This window comes from Oncorhynchus mykiss, chromosome 12, assembly GCF_057628025.1.
Source record: "Oncorhynchus mykiss isolate SJ-2025 chromosome 12, ASM5762802v1, whole genome shotgun sequence".
Lineage (NCBI taxonomy): Eukaryota > Metazoa > Chordata > Actinopteri > Salmoniformes > Salmonidae > Oncorhynchus > Oncorhynchus mykiss.
In genome coordinates this window covers 31,335,250-31,353,045 of record NC_143033.1, presented here as the reverse complement: position 1 = coordinate 31,353,045, position 17,796 = coordinate 31,335,250, and the positions used below count along the sequence as shown (strand labels likewise).

Sequence of the window (17,796 nt, the reverse complement as noted above, 5' to 3'; positions counted from 1 at the left end):
TATAGCGGTCTAAGGCACTGCATCTCAGTGCTAGAGGCGTCACTACAGACCCTGGTTCGATTCCAGGCTGTATCATAACCGGCCATGATTGGTAGTCCCATAGGGCAACGCACAATTGGCCCAGCGTCGTTAGGGTTTGGCCTGGGTAGGTCGTCATTGTAAATAAGAATTTGTTCTTAACTGACTTGCCTAGTTAAATTAAGGTTAAAAATAAAATAAATAAATAAAAATAAAAATGCCCCGCTCTCTTCAGGCTACACCCTGATTAAAACACGACTTGTGTGCAGGGAACTCTATTGAGTGGTCCCTATTCTGTGGTTGTGTGTGGCCCTCCTCATGGCAGACACAATATTCTGCAGAGAGCTACAGTTACCTACAAGTGAACTACCCTTCAGATGAATTCCCCCCACCATTCCCAAATAAAGGTACACAGGTTTTAAGATTCACTAAGCATTCCCAAAACCAGTCCTACCCTTCTAAATCATTCTGTCATATATCTTAGATACAGGTCACCACCTCAATAAGTTCTTTAAATCTCCATCTCTCTAATGAAGATCCCATGTTAAATCAGGCTGTCATGGTGTTGAGAGAGGGTCAGTGCTCCTGTAATCTGTCTAACTCTCTGCAGTTCTATTGAATAGGTGTTTTAAATCATCCTGCCACTCTGTGAGAGGGATTTCGACCTTGAGGTGGTTCTCTGCGTTTCTTGCTTACTCCTTAACTCTGATTCAGTCTTAGAGGGTGCCAAAGGAGGAAAGAACAGCCATGCTGCACTTCTGCCCTGATTACTACCACAGCCTGATCCGCTGACTCAGAAACCTGCTCCCTCTCTCGGTCCTTCCTTCCCCCTCTGGTTGTCTGTCTGTCTGCTTCTTTCTACCTCTTTACATATACTTTGCCTTATGTTCTCGCATTCTTCCAAAACAGACTCTTTTCTCCTAATGTAATTATAGCTATATATTTATATTTTTTGTATGTGTAAAATACACTACCGTTCAAAAGTTTGGGGTCACTTAGAAATGTCCTTGTTTTTGAAAGAAAAGCACATCTTTTGTCCATTAAAATGTAATCAAATTGATCAGAAATACGGTGTAGACATTAATGTTGTAAATGACTATTGTAGCTGGAAACAGCTGATTTGTAATGGAATATCTACAGTACATAGGTGTACAGAGGCCCATTATCAGCAACCATCATTCCTATGTTCCAATGGCACGTTGTGTTAGCTTATCCAAGTTTATCATTTTAAAAGGCTAATTGATCAGCTGAAAAAAAACTGTTGTTTGATTAAAGAAGCAATAAAACTGGCCTTCTTTAGACTAGCTGAGTATCTGGAGCTTCAGCATTTGTGTATTCGATTACAGGCTCGAAATGGCCAGAAACAAAGACCTTTCTTCTGAAACACATCAGTCTATTCTTGTTCTGAGAAAATAAGGCTATTCCATGCGAGAAATTGCCAAGAAACTGAAGATCTCATACAACGCTGTGTACTACTCCCTTCACAGAACAGCGCAAACGGGCTCTCGCCAGAATAGAACGTTTGGGAAGCTCCGGTGCACAATTGAGCAAGAGGATAAGTACATTAGTGTCTAATTTTAGAATCAGATGCCTCACAAGTCCTCAACTGGCAGTTTCATTAAATAGTACCCGCAAAACACCAGTCTCAACGTCAACCGTGAAGAGGCGACTCTGGGATGCTGGCCTTCTACGCAGAGTTCCTCTGTCCATTGTCTGTGTTCTTTTGCCCATCTTAATCTTTTATTTTTATTGGCCAGTCTGAGATATGGCTTTTTCTTTGCAAATCTACCTCGAAGGCCAGAATCCCGGAGACAACTCTTCACTGTGTTTTGCGGGCACTTGTGAGGCTTTCTCAAACTAGACATTCTAATATGCTTTTCTTTTTGTGCACTGGGGACTCCCACTCTTTCTATTCTGATTAGAGACAGTTTGTGCTGTTCTGGGAAGGGAGTAGTCAATTTATTGGCAATTTCACACATGGAATAGCCTTAATTTTCTCAAAAACAAGGACATTTCTAAGGGACCCCAAACTTTTGAACAGAAGTGCATATATTTTTTATTTATTTTATATATCTAATTACTATCTTGTCTCATTGCTGCAACTCCCCAACAGGCCCGGGAGAGGCGAAGGTCAAGTCATGCGTCCTCCAAAACATGACCCGCCAAGCCGCACTTCTTAACACTCACTCGCTTAACCCGGAAGCCAGCTGCACCAATGTGTCAGAGGAAACACTGTTCAACTGACAACCGTAGTCAGCCTGCAGACGCTCAGCCCACCACAAGGAGTTGCCCCAGGGGTACGTGCAATGCCATCGGGGTACGCCAAATAAAAATGTGATTCACATTTTTTCTTCTTCGCATTTTCAAACAGTCCATTTATATTTTCCAACGGGGCTATACTGTCATGACTTCCGCCGAAGTTGGTCCCTCTCCTTGTTCGGGCGGCGTTCGGCGGTCGAAGTCACCGACCTTCTAGCCATCGCTGATCCACTTTTAATTTTCCATTGGTTTTGTCTTGTCTTTCATCACACCTGGTTCCAATTCCATCAATTACATGTTGTGTATTTAACCCTCTGTTCCCCCCCATGTCCTTGTCGGTAATTGTTTCTTGTAGTGCTTATACATGGTATGCTGGTATTTACCGGGTTTCGTTTCATCCATTTATTGTATTGTTCTGTTGACGGTGGTTTATGGATATTAAATGACACCGTTGTAAATCAGTTTCCGCTCTCCTGCGCCTGACTTCTCTGCCGCCAGTACGCACCTCACTACATATACATATGGGTGAGATTTCTTTCCTCGCCTGAGTTGAGTCGTTTCACTGCCATAGATAAAAGTAAACTATCTAGTGTTCAGCGAAAATAACAACACAATGTCAAATACAGGTAGCCTAGTCAAATAATTAACAACCAATCACATTAACTGTTACTCTCTCGCAGAAATTCCACTAACGGTCCGTATGTACTCAAACGTAGCTACTGCTCATTCCGTTTGCTTGAAAATTGATAAATGGTTTAAAAAAGTAAGGCCATAGACACATACCAGCTCTACTGGTAGTACTGCTACTACCAGCAGTATTACACCTGCACCTGTCGACGACACAAGTTGTTCTGCTTCCACGAGCACATCCAATGCTAGCATCAGTAATTCTACATTTGTTGTTAGCCTAGCTAGCATAGACACTGACTGTTGTGAATCTGATGCAGCCGAAGAGCTACTGCCCCCTTACCCGGGAAAGCACCGAACAAAAGACAGGGACATTGAATCATCGAAGAGGCGAAAATATGATGAGAACTACATTGATTTGGGGTTCCCTTATATTGGGAGTAGTGCCTTTTCTCAGCCGCAGTGTGTTATATGTGCAAAAGTACTATCTTACAACTTGTGCAGACATCTAGAAACAAAACGTGGCAATTTGGAAATAGGCCACGGGAGTTTTGAGCGAGAATTAAGGCGACTTTCGAGTAGTAAGACATTTTTTAAAAGCAACAGATACCATTAATAAGAAGGGGCTAGAAGCATCTTATATGGTGAGCTACCGAGTGGCTAGGACAGGCAAGCCACATACTATTGTGGAGGACTTAATTATTCCTGTTGCCGCGGATATGGCTGGGACAAAAGACCAAAAATAACTATACAGACAATGTCTTCATCAAACAACACTGTTTCACGACGCATCAGTGACATGGCAGGAGATGTTTTGAAACAATTACTGCTTTGCATACAAGCCAGTTCTATGCGTTACAGCTGGATGAGTCAGACGTGGCGGGCCTGGCACAGCTCCTGGTATATGTCCATTACGTTTCTGGGTGGCCAATTAAGGAAGACATCCTCTACTGCAAACCACTGGAAACCAGGACAAAGTACTGGACAGCTTTGAGACCTCAAATGGACTTTGGTGGTCAAGATGGTTTGGTATCTGTACTGATTGCTCAAAAACCATGTCAGGGAGACATAGAGGAGTGGTAATGCGTGTGCAAGGAGTTGCTCCTGACGCCACTTGGGTACACTGCAGCATCCACTGAGAGGCACTTGCTGCCAAGAGAATGCCTGACAGCTTGAAAGACGTTTTGGAAACTACAGTCAAAATGGTTAACTTTGTTAAAGCAAGGCCCCTGAACTTGTGTGTATTTTCTGCACTATGCAATGATATGGGCAGCGACCATGTAATGCTTTTACAACATACAGTGGGCTGGTTATCAAGGGGCAAAATATTGACACATTTATTTTTATTATTGAGAGACGAGCTTAAAGTTTTCCCTTACTGACCATAATTTTCACTTGTCTGACCTCTTGTTTGATGACGAGTTTCTCACACAACTGGCCTATCTGAGTGATGTTTTTTCTCACCTGAATGATCTGAATCTAGGATTACAGGGACACTCCGCAACAATATTCAATGTGCGGGACAAAATTGAGGCTTTGATTAAAAAGTTGGAGCTCCTCTCTGTCTGCATTAACAAGTCAACACGCAGGTCTATTCCATCATTGTATGATTTTTCTGTGTGCAAATGAACTCAAGCTTAGGGACAACGTCAAATGTGATATAGCGAAGCACCTGAGTGAGTTGGGTGCTCAATTACGCAGGTACTTTCCCGAAACGGATGACACAAACAACTGGATTTGTTATCCCTTTCATGCCCTGCCTCTAGTCCACTTATCGATATCTGAACAAGAGAGCCTCATCGAAATTGCAACAAGTGGTTCTGTGAAAATTGAATTTAAAACAGAAGCCACTGACAGATTTCTGGATTGGGCTGCGCTCAGATTATCCTGCCTTGGCAAATTGTGCTGTTGCAACCACATACCTATGTGAGAGTGGATTCTCATGCCTCACTAGCATGAAAACCAAATACAGGCACAGAGTGTGTGTGGAAAATGATTTAAGATTGAGACACTCTCCAATACAACCCAACGTTGCAGAGTTATGTGCATCCTTTCAAGAATACGCTTCTTATTAACCTGTGGAGAGTTATTCACAATTTTCGATGAACAAATAAGGTTTTATATGTAAGATGGTTAAATTAATAGCAAAAGTATTGATTATTATTAGTTGTGCCCTGGTCCTATAAGAGCTCTTTGTCACTTCTCACGAGCCGGGTTGTGACAAAAACTAACTAATTCTTATGTTTAATAAATGTATTGTATAGTGTGTGTGTGGCAGGCTTACAATGATGGCAAAAAAACAACATTTGAGAGAGTGCTGACCCATCATGTATTAATGTAACTACTTTAGTAACCAAAATATAACTGTACTAAACCATGTTCGTTCAGAATGTGCTTCTTCTATGTGTACACACAGTGGTGTAAAGTACTTAAGTAAAAATACTTTAAAATATTACGTAAGTAGTTGTTTTGAGTATCTGTACTTTACTTGACTATTTATATTTTTGACAACTTTTACTTTTACTTCAATACATTCCTAAAGAAAATCATGCACTTTTTACTCCATACATTTTCCCTGACACCCAAAAGTACTCATTACATTTTGAATGCTTAGGAGTGTAGGGAAATGGTCCAATTCACAGACTTATCAAGAGAACATCCCCGGTGATCGCCACTGCCTCTGATCAGGCGGACTCACTAAAGAAAAATGCTTTATTTGTCAATTATGAGTGTTGGAGTGTGCCCTTGGCTAAACATACATTTAAAATTCAAGAAAATTGTGCCGTCTGGTTTGCTTAATAGAAGGAATAAGAAATAATTTCTACTTTTACTTTTGATAATTAAGTATAATTTAGCAATGTACTTTTTATACTTAAGTATATTTAAAATCAAATACTTTTATACTTTTCTCAAGTAGTATTTTACTGAGTGACTTTCACTTTTACTTGAGTCATTTTCTATTAAGGTATCTTTACTTTTACTCAAGTATGGCAATTGGGTACTTATTCCACCACTGTGTACACGGACGGTATCAATGTCTTTCTCTGTCGGCACTCGGTTTGTCTAAGTTCCTATCAGGCTCACTGGCCCAGCGGTATGAACAGCGGTATGAACAGCACCCGGCGCAACCCTGTCACCTTCTTCATCATCCAGGGCCTGGTGGAAAACAGAATGGTTCTGTTTGTCATCATCCTACGAGGAAACAGCATGATCATCTGGTATTGGTCACTGTACACGCACACCCCTGTACATCAACTCGGTACTGGTACCCTGTGTATATTGCCAAGTTATCGTTAATCGTTGTCTATTTATTCCTTGTGTTATTTTTTTCATTCCTTGTGTTTTTATTTTAATTTTATATTTTTTCTACTATTTCTATGTTTTCTACCATTTCTATTTTTCTCTCTGCATTGTTGGGAAGGGCCTGTAAGTAAGCATTTCACTCTTAGTCTACACCTGTTGTTTACAAAGCATGTGAGAAAAAAACGTTATGTTATAAAAGAGAACAAGTGTTGTAGTAAGTGTAAGTGATCAAAAGGTTTCCTTCAGATCCGCTCACTGAGGGCCTGTAGACTACACTATACTCCTCAGGAGTCAGGACTCTTGAACCCAGATTCTTCCCTGGACGAGTCACATTGTCAGTAAAAAGTCCCTGCTGCGCCTATCTATTACATCACAGTTTAATCTCTCTCTTTATCTCATCCTACAGCTGCAGACCGACCCGAAGCTGGGCTCCCCCGTGTACTTCTTCCTCCACAACCTGTCCTTCATGGAAATGGTCTACACCACAGTCACTGTCCCCAACATGTTGTCAGGCTTCCTGACTGAGGTCAAGACTGTTTCCGTCCCCGGCTGCTTCCTCCAGATGTAGTGCTTCATCATCTCCTCTACACCGCTGTGATGACCCAACCTGTCCTCCTGCCCCTCATCATCGGGGCGTGGACCTTAGACCCCATCTGCACCCTCTCGGCCACTGCCATTGCAATGCGGCTTTTGTTTTGCAAACACAACGTGGTGCGCCACTGCTTGTCCGACCCATCCTCGGCTGGTGGATAGTATCATGTTGCGGACTTTTTCCCTTGTAGCGCTGCTCACCACGGCGTGCTCTTCTTTACTTCCTACATCCTCATCGGTGTGGCGATAGCTAAAATGGGCGCCGCCCAGCGACTCCTACCTTGTGGGAAACTTCTCTCCAGAGGTGACCCTCCTCTTCATTCTCCCCCTCCCCCTCCCTCTCTTTCCATGTCTGTTTAACTCTGCCATCAGACATCCTTCAGTCAACACTGTGAATTCTACAATCACCAGCTGAAGAGTTTGTCTGATATTTGTGCCATTACTCTGGTTACCCATGTCCTCAGATTTGTGTCCTTTCACTGTTAATGTCTACCAGTATGCAAAATGCGTTCCCACCAAGAGATGGTAGTGTTGTATTAATTGTGTGTCGCATATTGTACTGATGCTCTTCAGTCGTTGTTGGTTGAGAGAGGTCTGTGGCATGGTGGCAGGGCTGTGATAATCCTAATAACAGGGTTGGGGTCAATTTAATTTAAATTCCATTCAATTCAGAAATGTATTCATCCAAATTCAAATTTGAATGATTTTTTCCTTATTGAAAAGCATGGGCAAGAATTGGAATTTCAGAGTACTTCCTGAATTGACTGGAATTTAAATGGAATTGACCCCAACCCTTCCTAATAATGCTGTGTAAATGCTTATGGGTAAATATGATCCAGGTCGTGCTGTTAATAATGTTGTGATAAGGTTAAATAACATTGTTGATGTTGTAGGTGCGTATCATTGTTGTATAATAATGTGTAACTTTGCATTTATTCTATTTTTTGGGGGTGGGGAGGTATCATTGTCACATTGCGGTTGTCTTAATGTTGCATTAATGTTGTGTTAATGTTGTAGGCGTGTATCATCGTGTCAGTGCTGTACTCAGCACTGACAGAAAACTCTGACAGAAAACTCAACACGCTGTCCTGGCCACAAAATAGTAAGCAAATTCTCCTGACCGCAAAACACTCAATACAGTCTACTTTTAAAATACTAAAGAAAAAAATATGTTGATGCTGGATAGTAAACAATGCCAGAAAAGACAAACTTCCAGAAGTAATCAAGGCACTCTCATTTAATGTAAAAATTCAAAAGCCTTTATTGTTTTACGGATTATGCATGGAAAAAAACAGACGCGTTGCGGCTACAACAGCCTTCATCAGGGTAATAAAGAGTATTGGTGGAGAAACAGGTGTATATGCCAACTCTCACAGGAAGTGACTCAGTTCATTACCATATGTAATAGAATTGGGAAAAAACACATTCAAGATACAGAGATACAGAAAACAAAAAAAATTTAGAACAAAAAATAAACCACATATCTCTTACAGGGTAGGAGAACAACTTCAAATCAATTTATTTGTCACGTGCCGAATACAACAACCTTACAGTGAAATGCTTACTTACAGGCTCTAACCAATAGTGAGAAAAAAAGGTATGTGTGTGCGTGTGTGTGTAGGTAAGTAAAGAAATAAAACAACAGTAAAAAGACATTTGAAAAAAACAGTAGCAAGGCTATATACAGACACCGGTTAGTCAGGCTTATTGAGGTAGTATGTACATGTAGGACGGGTTAAAGTGACTATGCATATATGATGAACAGAGAGTAGCAGTAGCGTAAAAATAGGGGTTGGCGGGTGGTGGGTGGGACACAATGCAGATAGCCCGATTAGCCAATGTGTGGGAGCACTGGTTGGTCGGGCCAATTGAGGCAGTATGTACATGAATGTATAGTTAAAGTGACTGTGTATATATGATAAACAGAGAGTAGCAGCAGCATAAAAAAAGGGGTTGGGGGGCACACAATGCAAATAGTCGGGGTAACCATTTGGTTACCTGTTCAGGAGTCTTATTGCTTGGGGGTAAAAACTGTTGAGAAGCCTTTATGTCCTAGACTTGGCACTCCGGTACCACTTGCCATGCGGTAGTAGAGAGAACAGTCTATGACTGGGGTGGCTGGGGTCTTTGACAATTTTTAGGGCCTTCCCCTGGTGTAGAGATCCTGGATGGCAGGCAGCTTTGCCCCAGTGACGTACTGGGCAGGACGCACTACCCTCTGAAGTGCCTTGCGGTTGGAGGCCGAGCAATTGCCGTACCAGGCAGTGATGCAACCGGTCAGGATGCTCTCAATGTTGCAGCTGTAGAACCTTTTGAGGATCTCAGGACCCATGCCAAGTCCTTTTAGTTTCCTTGCCATGAGAATGGTGGCGTGCTCGGTGATCCTTTTCCTGTAGTCCACAATCATCTCCTTAGTCTTGGTTAAGTTGAGGGATAGGTTGTTATTCTGGCACCACCCAGCCAGGTCTCTGACCTCCTCACTATAGGCTGTCTCATCGTTGTCGGTGATCATCACTGTTGTGTCGTCTGCAAACTTAATGATGGTGTTGGAGTCGTGCCTGGCCATGCAGTCGTGGGTGAACAGTGAGTACAGGAGGGGACTGAGCACGCACCCCTGGGGAGCTCCAGTGTTGAGGATCAGCGTGGCAGATGTGTTGCTACCTGCCCTCACCACCTGGGGGCGGCCCGACAGGAAGTCCAGGATCCAGTTGCAGAGGGAGTTGTTTAGTCCCAGGATTCTTAGCTTAGTGATGAGCTTTGAGGGTACAATGGTGTTGATCGCTGAGCTGTAGTCAATGAACAGCATTCTCACATAGGTGTTCCTTTTGTCCAGGTGGGAAAGGGCAGTGTGGAGTGCAATAGAGATGGCATAATTTGGAGATCTGTTTGTGTGGTATGCAAATTGGAGTGGGTCTAGGGTTTCTGGGAGAATGGTGTTGATGAGTGCCATTACCAGCCTTTCAAAGCACTTCATGGCTACAGACGTGAGTGCTACGGGTATGTAGTCATTTAGGCAGGTTGCCTTTGTGTTCCTGGGCACAGGGACTATGGTGATCTGCTTGAAACATATTGGTATTACAGACTCAATCAGGGACATGTTGAAAATGTCAGTGAAGACACCTGCCAGTTGGTCAGCACATGCCCAGAGCACACATCCTGGTATTCCGTCTGGCCCCACATCCTTGTGTATGTTGACCTGTTTAAAAGTCTTACTCACGTCGGCTACGGAGAGCGTGATCACACAGTCGCCCGGAACAACTGATGCTCTCATGCATGCCTCAGTGTTGCTTGCCTCGAAGCGAGCATAGAAGTGATTTAGCTTGTCTGGTAGTCTCGTGTCACTGGGCAGCTCGCGGCTGTGCTTCACTTTGTAGTCTGTAATAGTTTGCAAGCCCTGCCACATCCGACGAGCGTCGGAGCCGGTGTAGTAGGATTCAATCTTAGCCCTGTATTGACGCTTTGCCTGTTTGATGGTTTGTCGCAGGGCATAGCGGAATTTCTTGTAAGCTTCTGGATTAGTCCCGCTCCTTGAAAGCGGCAGCTCTACCCTTTAGCTCAGTGCGAATGTTGCCTGTAATCCATGGCTTCTGGTTGGGGTAGGTACGTACAGTCACTGTGGGGACGACATCCTTGATGCACTTATTGATAAAGCCAGTGACTGATGTGGTGTATTCCTCAATGTCATTGGAAGAATCCCAAAACATGTTCCAGTCTGTGATAGCAAAACAGTCCTGTAGTTTAGCATCTGCTTCATCTGACCACTTTTTATTGACCGAGTCACTGGTGCTTCCTGCTTTAATTTTAGCTTGTAAGCAGGAATCAGGAGGATAGAGTTGTGGTCGGATTTACCAAATGGAGGGCGAGGGAGAGCTTTGTAAGAGTCTCTGTGTGTGGAGTACAGGTGATCTAGAATTGTTTTCCCTCTGGTTGCACATTTAACATATTGATAGAGATTTGGTAGAACTGATTTTAAGTTTCCCTGCATTAAAATCTCCGGCCACTAGGAGCGCCGCCTCTGGGGGAGTGGTTTCCTGTTTGCTTATTCCTTATACAGCTGACTGAGTGCGGTCTTAGTGCCAGCATCTGTTTGTGGTGGTAAATAAACAGCCAGGAAAAGTATAGCTGAAAAGTCTCTAGGCAAGTAGTGTGGCCTGCAATTGATCACAATATACTCTACTTCAGGCGAGCAAAATCTATAGACTTCCTTAGATGTCGTGCACCAGCTGTTAATAAATATGTGCAGACCGTGTGGTAACTGCAATCACTGCCATCATATCGTAAAAACAAATACCAAGTGCAACTGCTACACTACCTACTGTATATGGTGTACAGGCTGGATTATTTATAGCCCCATGTGGGTTATTTTACATAGGACGTACTAAGAGAAGGCTCAAGGACAGGGTGTTTGAACATACTTATGCTATAAGAACTGCTAACGATAAGTTTCCGAAGGCTAAACATTACAGACATGCTGGCCATGGCAGCCCAAACTCTCTGAAACCAATGGCCATCTCAAACGTCTCCTACAACGTGGAACGTTCTGGATCTTTAAATTAAATCAACAGTATTGCAGGGTCTAAATTGGGAAATGTTTTATTCTCCCTTCCTGTAAGATATATATGTGATTTTCTTTTTCTTCTCAATTTTTTGTTCTCCATTCTTATTTAAGTTTGGTAACATGAACGCATGTGTACATAGTATGTATTTTTCTTTTATGATTTTGCTTTTATTTTGAGGTGTTGCATTCTCGTTATGCAATGTTTGTTTTGTTTATCTCTGTATTTTGAATGTTTTTTCCCCAATTTTAGTTGTTGTTGCCTTTACATTTTAAATGTAGGCCGTCATTGTAAATAAGAATTTGTTCTTAACTGACTTGCCTAGTTAAATAAAGATTAAATAAAATAATATATATATAAATTTATTTATTTATATATATATATATATATATATATATATATATATATATATATATATATATATATATATATATATCATTTATTGAACCACTTCCTGTAAAAGTTGGGATATACACCTGTTTGTTCAACAATATTCTTTGTCACCAGGATGAAGGCTGTAGTAGCCGCAGCGCTGTTTTTTTATTCTTGCCATACATAAGCCTTAAAACAACAAAGGCTTTTACATGTTTTACACTAAATGAGAGTGTCTTGATTCATTCTTGAAGTTTGTTTGCACAAAGGCTTTCCTGGCATTGTTTACTATCCAGCACCAACTTTTTATACATATATAGTATCCCTTGATCAAAGAGCACCTCATTTATTAAATATAAACCAAAGAAGTGCTCCTCTCCTGTGTCTCTACTTTTAAAATAGTTTAGTATGGGCTAAAAAGAGTAATCATTTTCAGATTCCAAAATAATACCAAGTCACTACTTTCAATTATTGATTGTTTTTCGTAAGGCAGAAAAACTAAATGTTTAACGCTTTTAGAAACTAAACCGAACAACATTATTGTTCACCATTTGGATCATGATGTATATTGCACAACTCTATACATTTTGATTTAATAGTTTATTGATAAGGAACACAAAAATAATAACAACTGTACATTCCTGTTCATTTGCATTGTACAGACTACCAGATACAGTACTATATGTTTTGTAATGATACATGTTTTGAGTTAATCTAAAAGAAACCAAAGAGTAATCATTAGGTTATTTCTTGTGTACCTACAATCTGACAATGTTCTTTCTAAATATCAGGGAAATAGCACACTGTAAAATAAAGTATCCACACATTTCATTTTTGTGCCTCTGCCTTTTCTGTATGTGTCACAAATTAAAATAAAACTTTGCACAACAAGGAAGACCTCTTGATGGAATAATTGAAAGTAATACTCGTGTATGATGGTTTGCATGTGGACATTTAATCTATAAATGATTCATGGAACACTCCCCAAAAACCTTGCACCAGATAAAAATAAAAGTCAATTTGAAAACCACATAGAGCTCTTCCTAGTTTTATATTTGCTTTAGAGCAGGAATGAGGACATTTTTCAGTAGTACTAACACATGCAAGGGTGGCTGTATGTTATACATTTTAAAACATATTTTTAATGTGGAATATCACTGTAGAAATAATGGTTTTCAATTAATTTTAGCATCCAATTCAAGAGAACTGGTCCCTCAGCTGGTGGCTGAGAAGACACCCCACCCTTGTTTCATGAATGCCACACACAGTTCTCATCATATGATATATCATTTATTTTCCTGTCAGATTAACACATCATGCAGCCACCTTGGCTCTGTGAAACACTCTAAAGATCCTCTGTTTAATCTCTTTAGTCTGTAAACCATATATTATGGGGTTGAGACAAGTAGGGACCACACTACCCAGAACACTGCTCACTTTGCGCAGGTCTGCAAAGGCTGGGAAACGGTGGAGGACGATAATGGTAAACCCACATCCCAGCACGATGAGATAGACCAGTAAGTGTGTGCTGCAGGTTGTCAGGGCCTTGCTGTTTAAAGAGCTGTTTTTACTGCTCAGACACACAATGGCGATCTTGAGATAGGTGAGACTGATGCTGCCTATGGACGAGACAAACAGCACAACAGTAAAGATTAAGCCATATATGTTATTTATGAACACGTTCTCACAGGAGAGCTTGAATAAGGAGGCGTTGTCGCAGTAAGGGTTAAATATGTTAGACCTGCAGCGTGACAGGCGGATGGTGAGGCCCAGCAAAATCCCCACTAAGACTATGGCCACCCCCCAGGCAGACATAGACAATCTGATAACCATTTTGTTTGTCATGATGGTAGCGTACCGCAGGGGGTTGCAGATGGCCACATACCTGTCAAAGGCCATGATCATGAGAACGGTGTGTGATGTTGTAGCATAAACATGAGTATAGAAAGCCTGAATGACACACTCCGTGTAAGTGATATATCGCTCAGGAGCTGTGGTCAAAATGTCCCATAACAGACGAGGTATCATCACTGTAGCACCAACTATGTCATTAAGAGGCAGGTTGCAGAAGAGGATGTACATGGGCTGGTGCAGGCTCCTCTCCATGGAGATCAATGATATGAGTCCGATGTTGGCTACCATTGTGAAGATGTAGATAATGAGGAAGAGGATGAAGGCAGGGTACGCGGACTGTTGTGTGACCTTTAACCCCTCCAGAAGGAGAACGTGGTTAGGGTACGTGTAGTTCTCCATTCGTCAGTCAGGGAGTAGCTCAGAATCTTGAGAGGAGAATTTGAAAAGATTAGTCGTACAACTTGGGGAATCAGTTTCAAAACACAAACTTTAAAAGCATCTACTGATTTTGTGGTAGCAGTAGCAGATAAACCGTTTTCTTAAAGGGGCAGACTGTGGGGCAGCTGCCCTGCCAGTTCATTTGGAAAACAGCTGAGGTATGGGGCTTTTTCGGGGTTAGCTTCTATCCAGCTCCAGCTGGTAGCTGTATAGCTTTCATCAGTCAGACGAGATGTAGCTAACTAGCAAAGAAAGCTATACATTGTTATGGAAGGTTTTTATGACACAAGTGATCTCAGCTATTTAGCTAAATAGCTATATTCTGAAAACAGCTGACCTAAGTAAGTTAATATCCTTACTTGATAGCCAGATAACTAGACAACAATACCCAAATAAGATTGTATGTATGGACATTTCATACACCAAAACACATTAAATTATATATATGAATCACTCAATTCCACACTAGATAGCAAAATAATAACTGTCCTTGACATGAAGAGTTGAAGTTAAGCACTAACATAAGCAAGTAGGTTTTCTACAGTTTTCTTCAGTGTCTTCAGTGTTCCAAGATGATTCCTGTGTTCTATCCCACCCCTCCAGACTTACTACAGAAACAACATCACAGCCTTTTATTTACAACAAAACCCACAATGTGATGACGAATATGTCAGTCAAGATGTAAACATGTACGTCATGACTCCATTGACACAAATTCCCAGTAGAAGCTAATGAGGAAAGTAACAAACATGGCTTGTGGGATGTTGTCCACTTGGGCGTTGCAAATTTACAAAATATTACAAGGTAATTTGTCTTCAAGAGATTAAAGGGGAAGTTCAGTAGTTTACAACTTGATGTTAGATGGTTTGTCACCCTGACCAGGAGGAACTGTAATCCACTGTTTAGTTTTCTTTAAACAGCCACAAATGTCCCCTAGCTTTAGCCACCACCATCTAACAATCAATCAAAGTAATAGGGGCATTTGCACATTCTTTTTATTGTTTAAGGTCCATTATGTAGCTTTGTGGGGGACCTCACCAAATTCACATAGAAGTGTGAGTTATAGATCTGTCATTCTTATTGGAAGCAAGTCTGATAAGTGGTAGATCCGTTCTATGCCCCAGCAAACAGGGGATGTCTAAGGACATTAGGCAACGTTCCCTTTGGGCCCCTTTAAAGATTTTCTGAAACGTTCTGAAAATGATTTAGGAACATTAAGACATCATGTTTTTCTCAGGATCATAAGAAGACATTCAGTCTTCTATGCTTCTCCTTCTTAAGTCTCGATTTTGTCTCTTTTTACTTTTGTTTTTTTCACCAGCAAGTATTGGATACAGCCTATTATTTGATACTATGTTGAAATTGTTTCATATATAATGGCCCTGTGATTTCACATATCGCACTCTACACAGTGTTGCTTTTTGTACTGATTGATGTACTGTGCCAGTCAAAAGTTTGGACGCACCTGCTCATTCCAGGTTTTTCTTTATTTGTACTATTTTCTACATTGTATAATAATAGTGAAGACATCAAAACTATGAAATAACACATATGGAATCATGTACTAACCAAAAAAGGGTTAAAACAAATCAAAATTGTCTTTGATTATAATCACAGCCATGTATATCCCCCCCAAGAAGAAACCTTGACGGCCCTGAAAGAACTTAATTGGACTCTATGTAAACTTGAAAACACATAACCTGAGGCTGCATTCATTGTAGCTGGAGATTTTAACAAAGCTAATCTGAAAACAAGGCTCCCTAAATTATATCAGCATATCAAATGCGCAACCCGGGCTGGAAGCATTCTGGATCATTGCTACTCTAACTTCCGCGACGCATACAAAGCCCTCCCTCGCCCTCCTTTCGACAAATCTGACCACGACTTCATTTTGTTGCTCCCAAGCCTATAGACAGAAACTTAAACAGGAAACGCCCTTGCTCAGGTCTGTTCAACGCTGGTCTGACCAATCTGATTCCATGCTTCAAGAATGCTTTGATCATGTGGACTGGGATTTGTTCTGGATAGCCTCAGACAACAACATTGATTATACACTGATTTGGTGAGCGAGTTTATTAGCAAGTGCATCGGTGATGTTGTACCCACAGTGACTATTAAAACCTTCCCCAACCAGAAACTGTGGATTGATGGCAGCATTTGTGCAAAACTGAAAGCACAAACCACTGCTTTTAATCATGGCAAGGCGACCGGAAACATTACCGAATACAAACAGTGTAGCTATTCCCTCCGCAAGGCAATAAAACTAGGTAAGCGTCAGTATAGAGACAATGCAGAGTCGCAATTCAACGGCTCAGACACAAGACATATGTGGCAGGTTCTACAGTCAATCATGAATTACAAAAAGAAAACAGCCCGGTTGCGGACACCGACGTCTTGCTCCCAGACAAACTAAACAACTTCTTTGCTGGCTTTGAGGACAATACAGTGCCACCGATATCAAAACCTGCGGGCTCTCCTTCACTGCAGCCAACGTGAGTAAAACATTTAAACGTGTTAACCCGGCCCAGATTGCATTCCTAGCCGCGTCCTCAGAGCATGCGCAGACCAGCTGGCTGGTGTGTTTACAGACATATTCAATTAATCCCTATCCCAGTCTGCTGTTCCCACATGCTTCAAGAGGGCCAACATTGTTCCTGTTCCCAAGAAAGCTAAGGTAACTTAACTAAACGACTATCTCCCCGTAGCACTCACTTCCATCATCATGAAGTGCTTAAAGAGACTAGTCAAGGATCATATCACCTCCCCCCTAGCTGACACCCTAGACCCACTCCAATTTTCTTTCCGCCCCAATAGGGCCACAGACAACGCAATCACAATCATTCTGCACACTGCCCTAACCCATCTGGAACAAGAGGAATACCTATATAAGAATGCTGTTCATCGATTACAGCTCAACATTTAACACCATACTACCCTCCAAACTCATCTTTAAGCTTGAGACCCTGGGTCTCGACCCCGCCCTGTGCAACTGGGTCCAGGACTTTCTGACGGGTTGTCCCCAGGTGGTGAGTGTGGGAAACAACATCTCCACCCCGCTGATCCTCAACACTGGGGCCACACAAGGGTACGTTCTCAGCCCTCTCCTGTACTCCCTGTTCACCCATGACTGCGTGGCCATGCACACCTCCAACTCAATCATCAAATTTGCAGACGACACTACAGTGGTAGGCTTGATTACCAAAAACGACGAGACGGTCTACAGGGAGGAGGTGAGGGCGCTCGGGAGTGTGGTGTCAGGAAAATAACCTCACTCTCAACATCAACAAAACAATGGAGATGATCGTGGACTTCAGGAAACAGCAGAGGGAGCACCCCCCTGTCCACATCGACAGAACAGTAGTGGAGAAGGTGGAAAGTTTTAAGTTCCTAGGCGTACACATCATGGACAAACTGAAATGGTCCACCCACACAGACAGCATGGTGAAGAAGGCGCAACAGCGCCTCTTCAACCTCAGTAGGCTGAAGAGATTTGGCTTGTCACCGAAAACAAACTTTTACAGATGCACAATCGAGAGCATCGAGAGCATCCTGTCAGGCTGCATCACCGCCTGGTACGACAACTGATCCGCCCACAACCGTAAGGCTCTCCAGAAGGTAGTGAGGTCTGCATAACGTATTATCGGGGGCAAACTACCTGCCAAAAAGATCATCAAGGACAACAACCACCCAAGCCACTGCCTGTTCACCCCGCTATCATCCAGAAGGCGAGGTCAGTACAGGTGCATCAAAGCTGGGACAGAGAGACTGAAAAACAGCT

General features: G+C 42.0%; 1 protein-coding gene across 1 annotated transcript; it reads right to left on the bottom strand.

The window, feature by feature from the left end:
* Positions 1-13,002: 13,002 nt before the first annotated feature.
* Positions 13,003-14,019, bottom strand: LOC110537424 (olfactory receptor 8G17). Its single transcript, XM_021623454.3, has one exon. It carries the CDS (start codon positions 13,977-13,979, stop codon positions 13,041-13,043), a length of 939 nt encoding a protein of 312 aa, XP_021479129.1. The 5' UTR covers positions 13,980-14,019; the 3' UTR covers positions 13,003-13,040.
* Between the last annotated feature and the right edge of the window lie 3,777 nt (positions 14,020-17,796).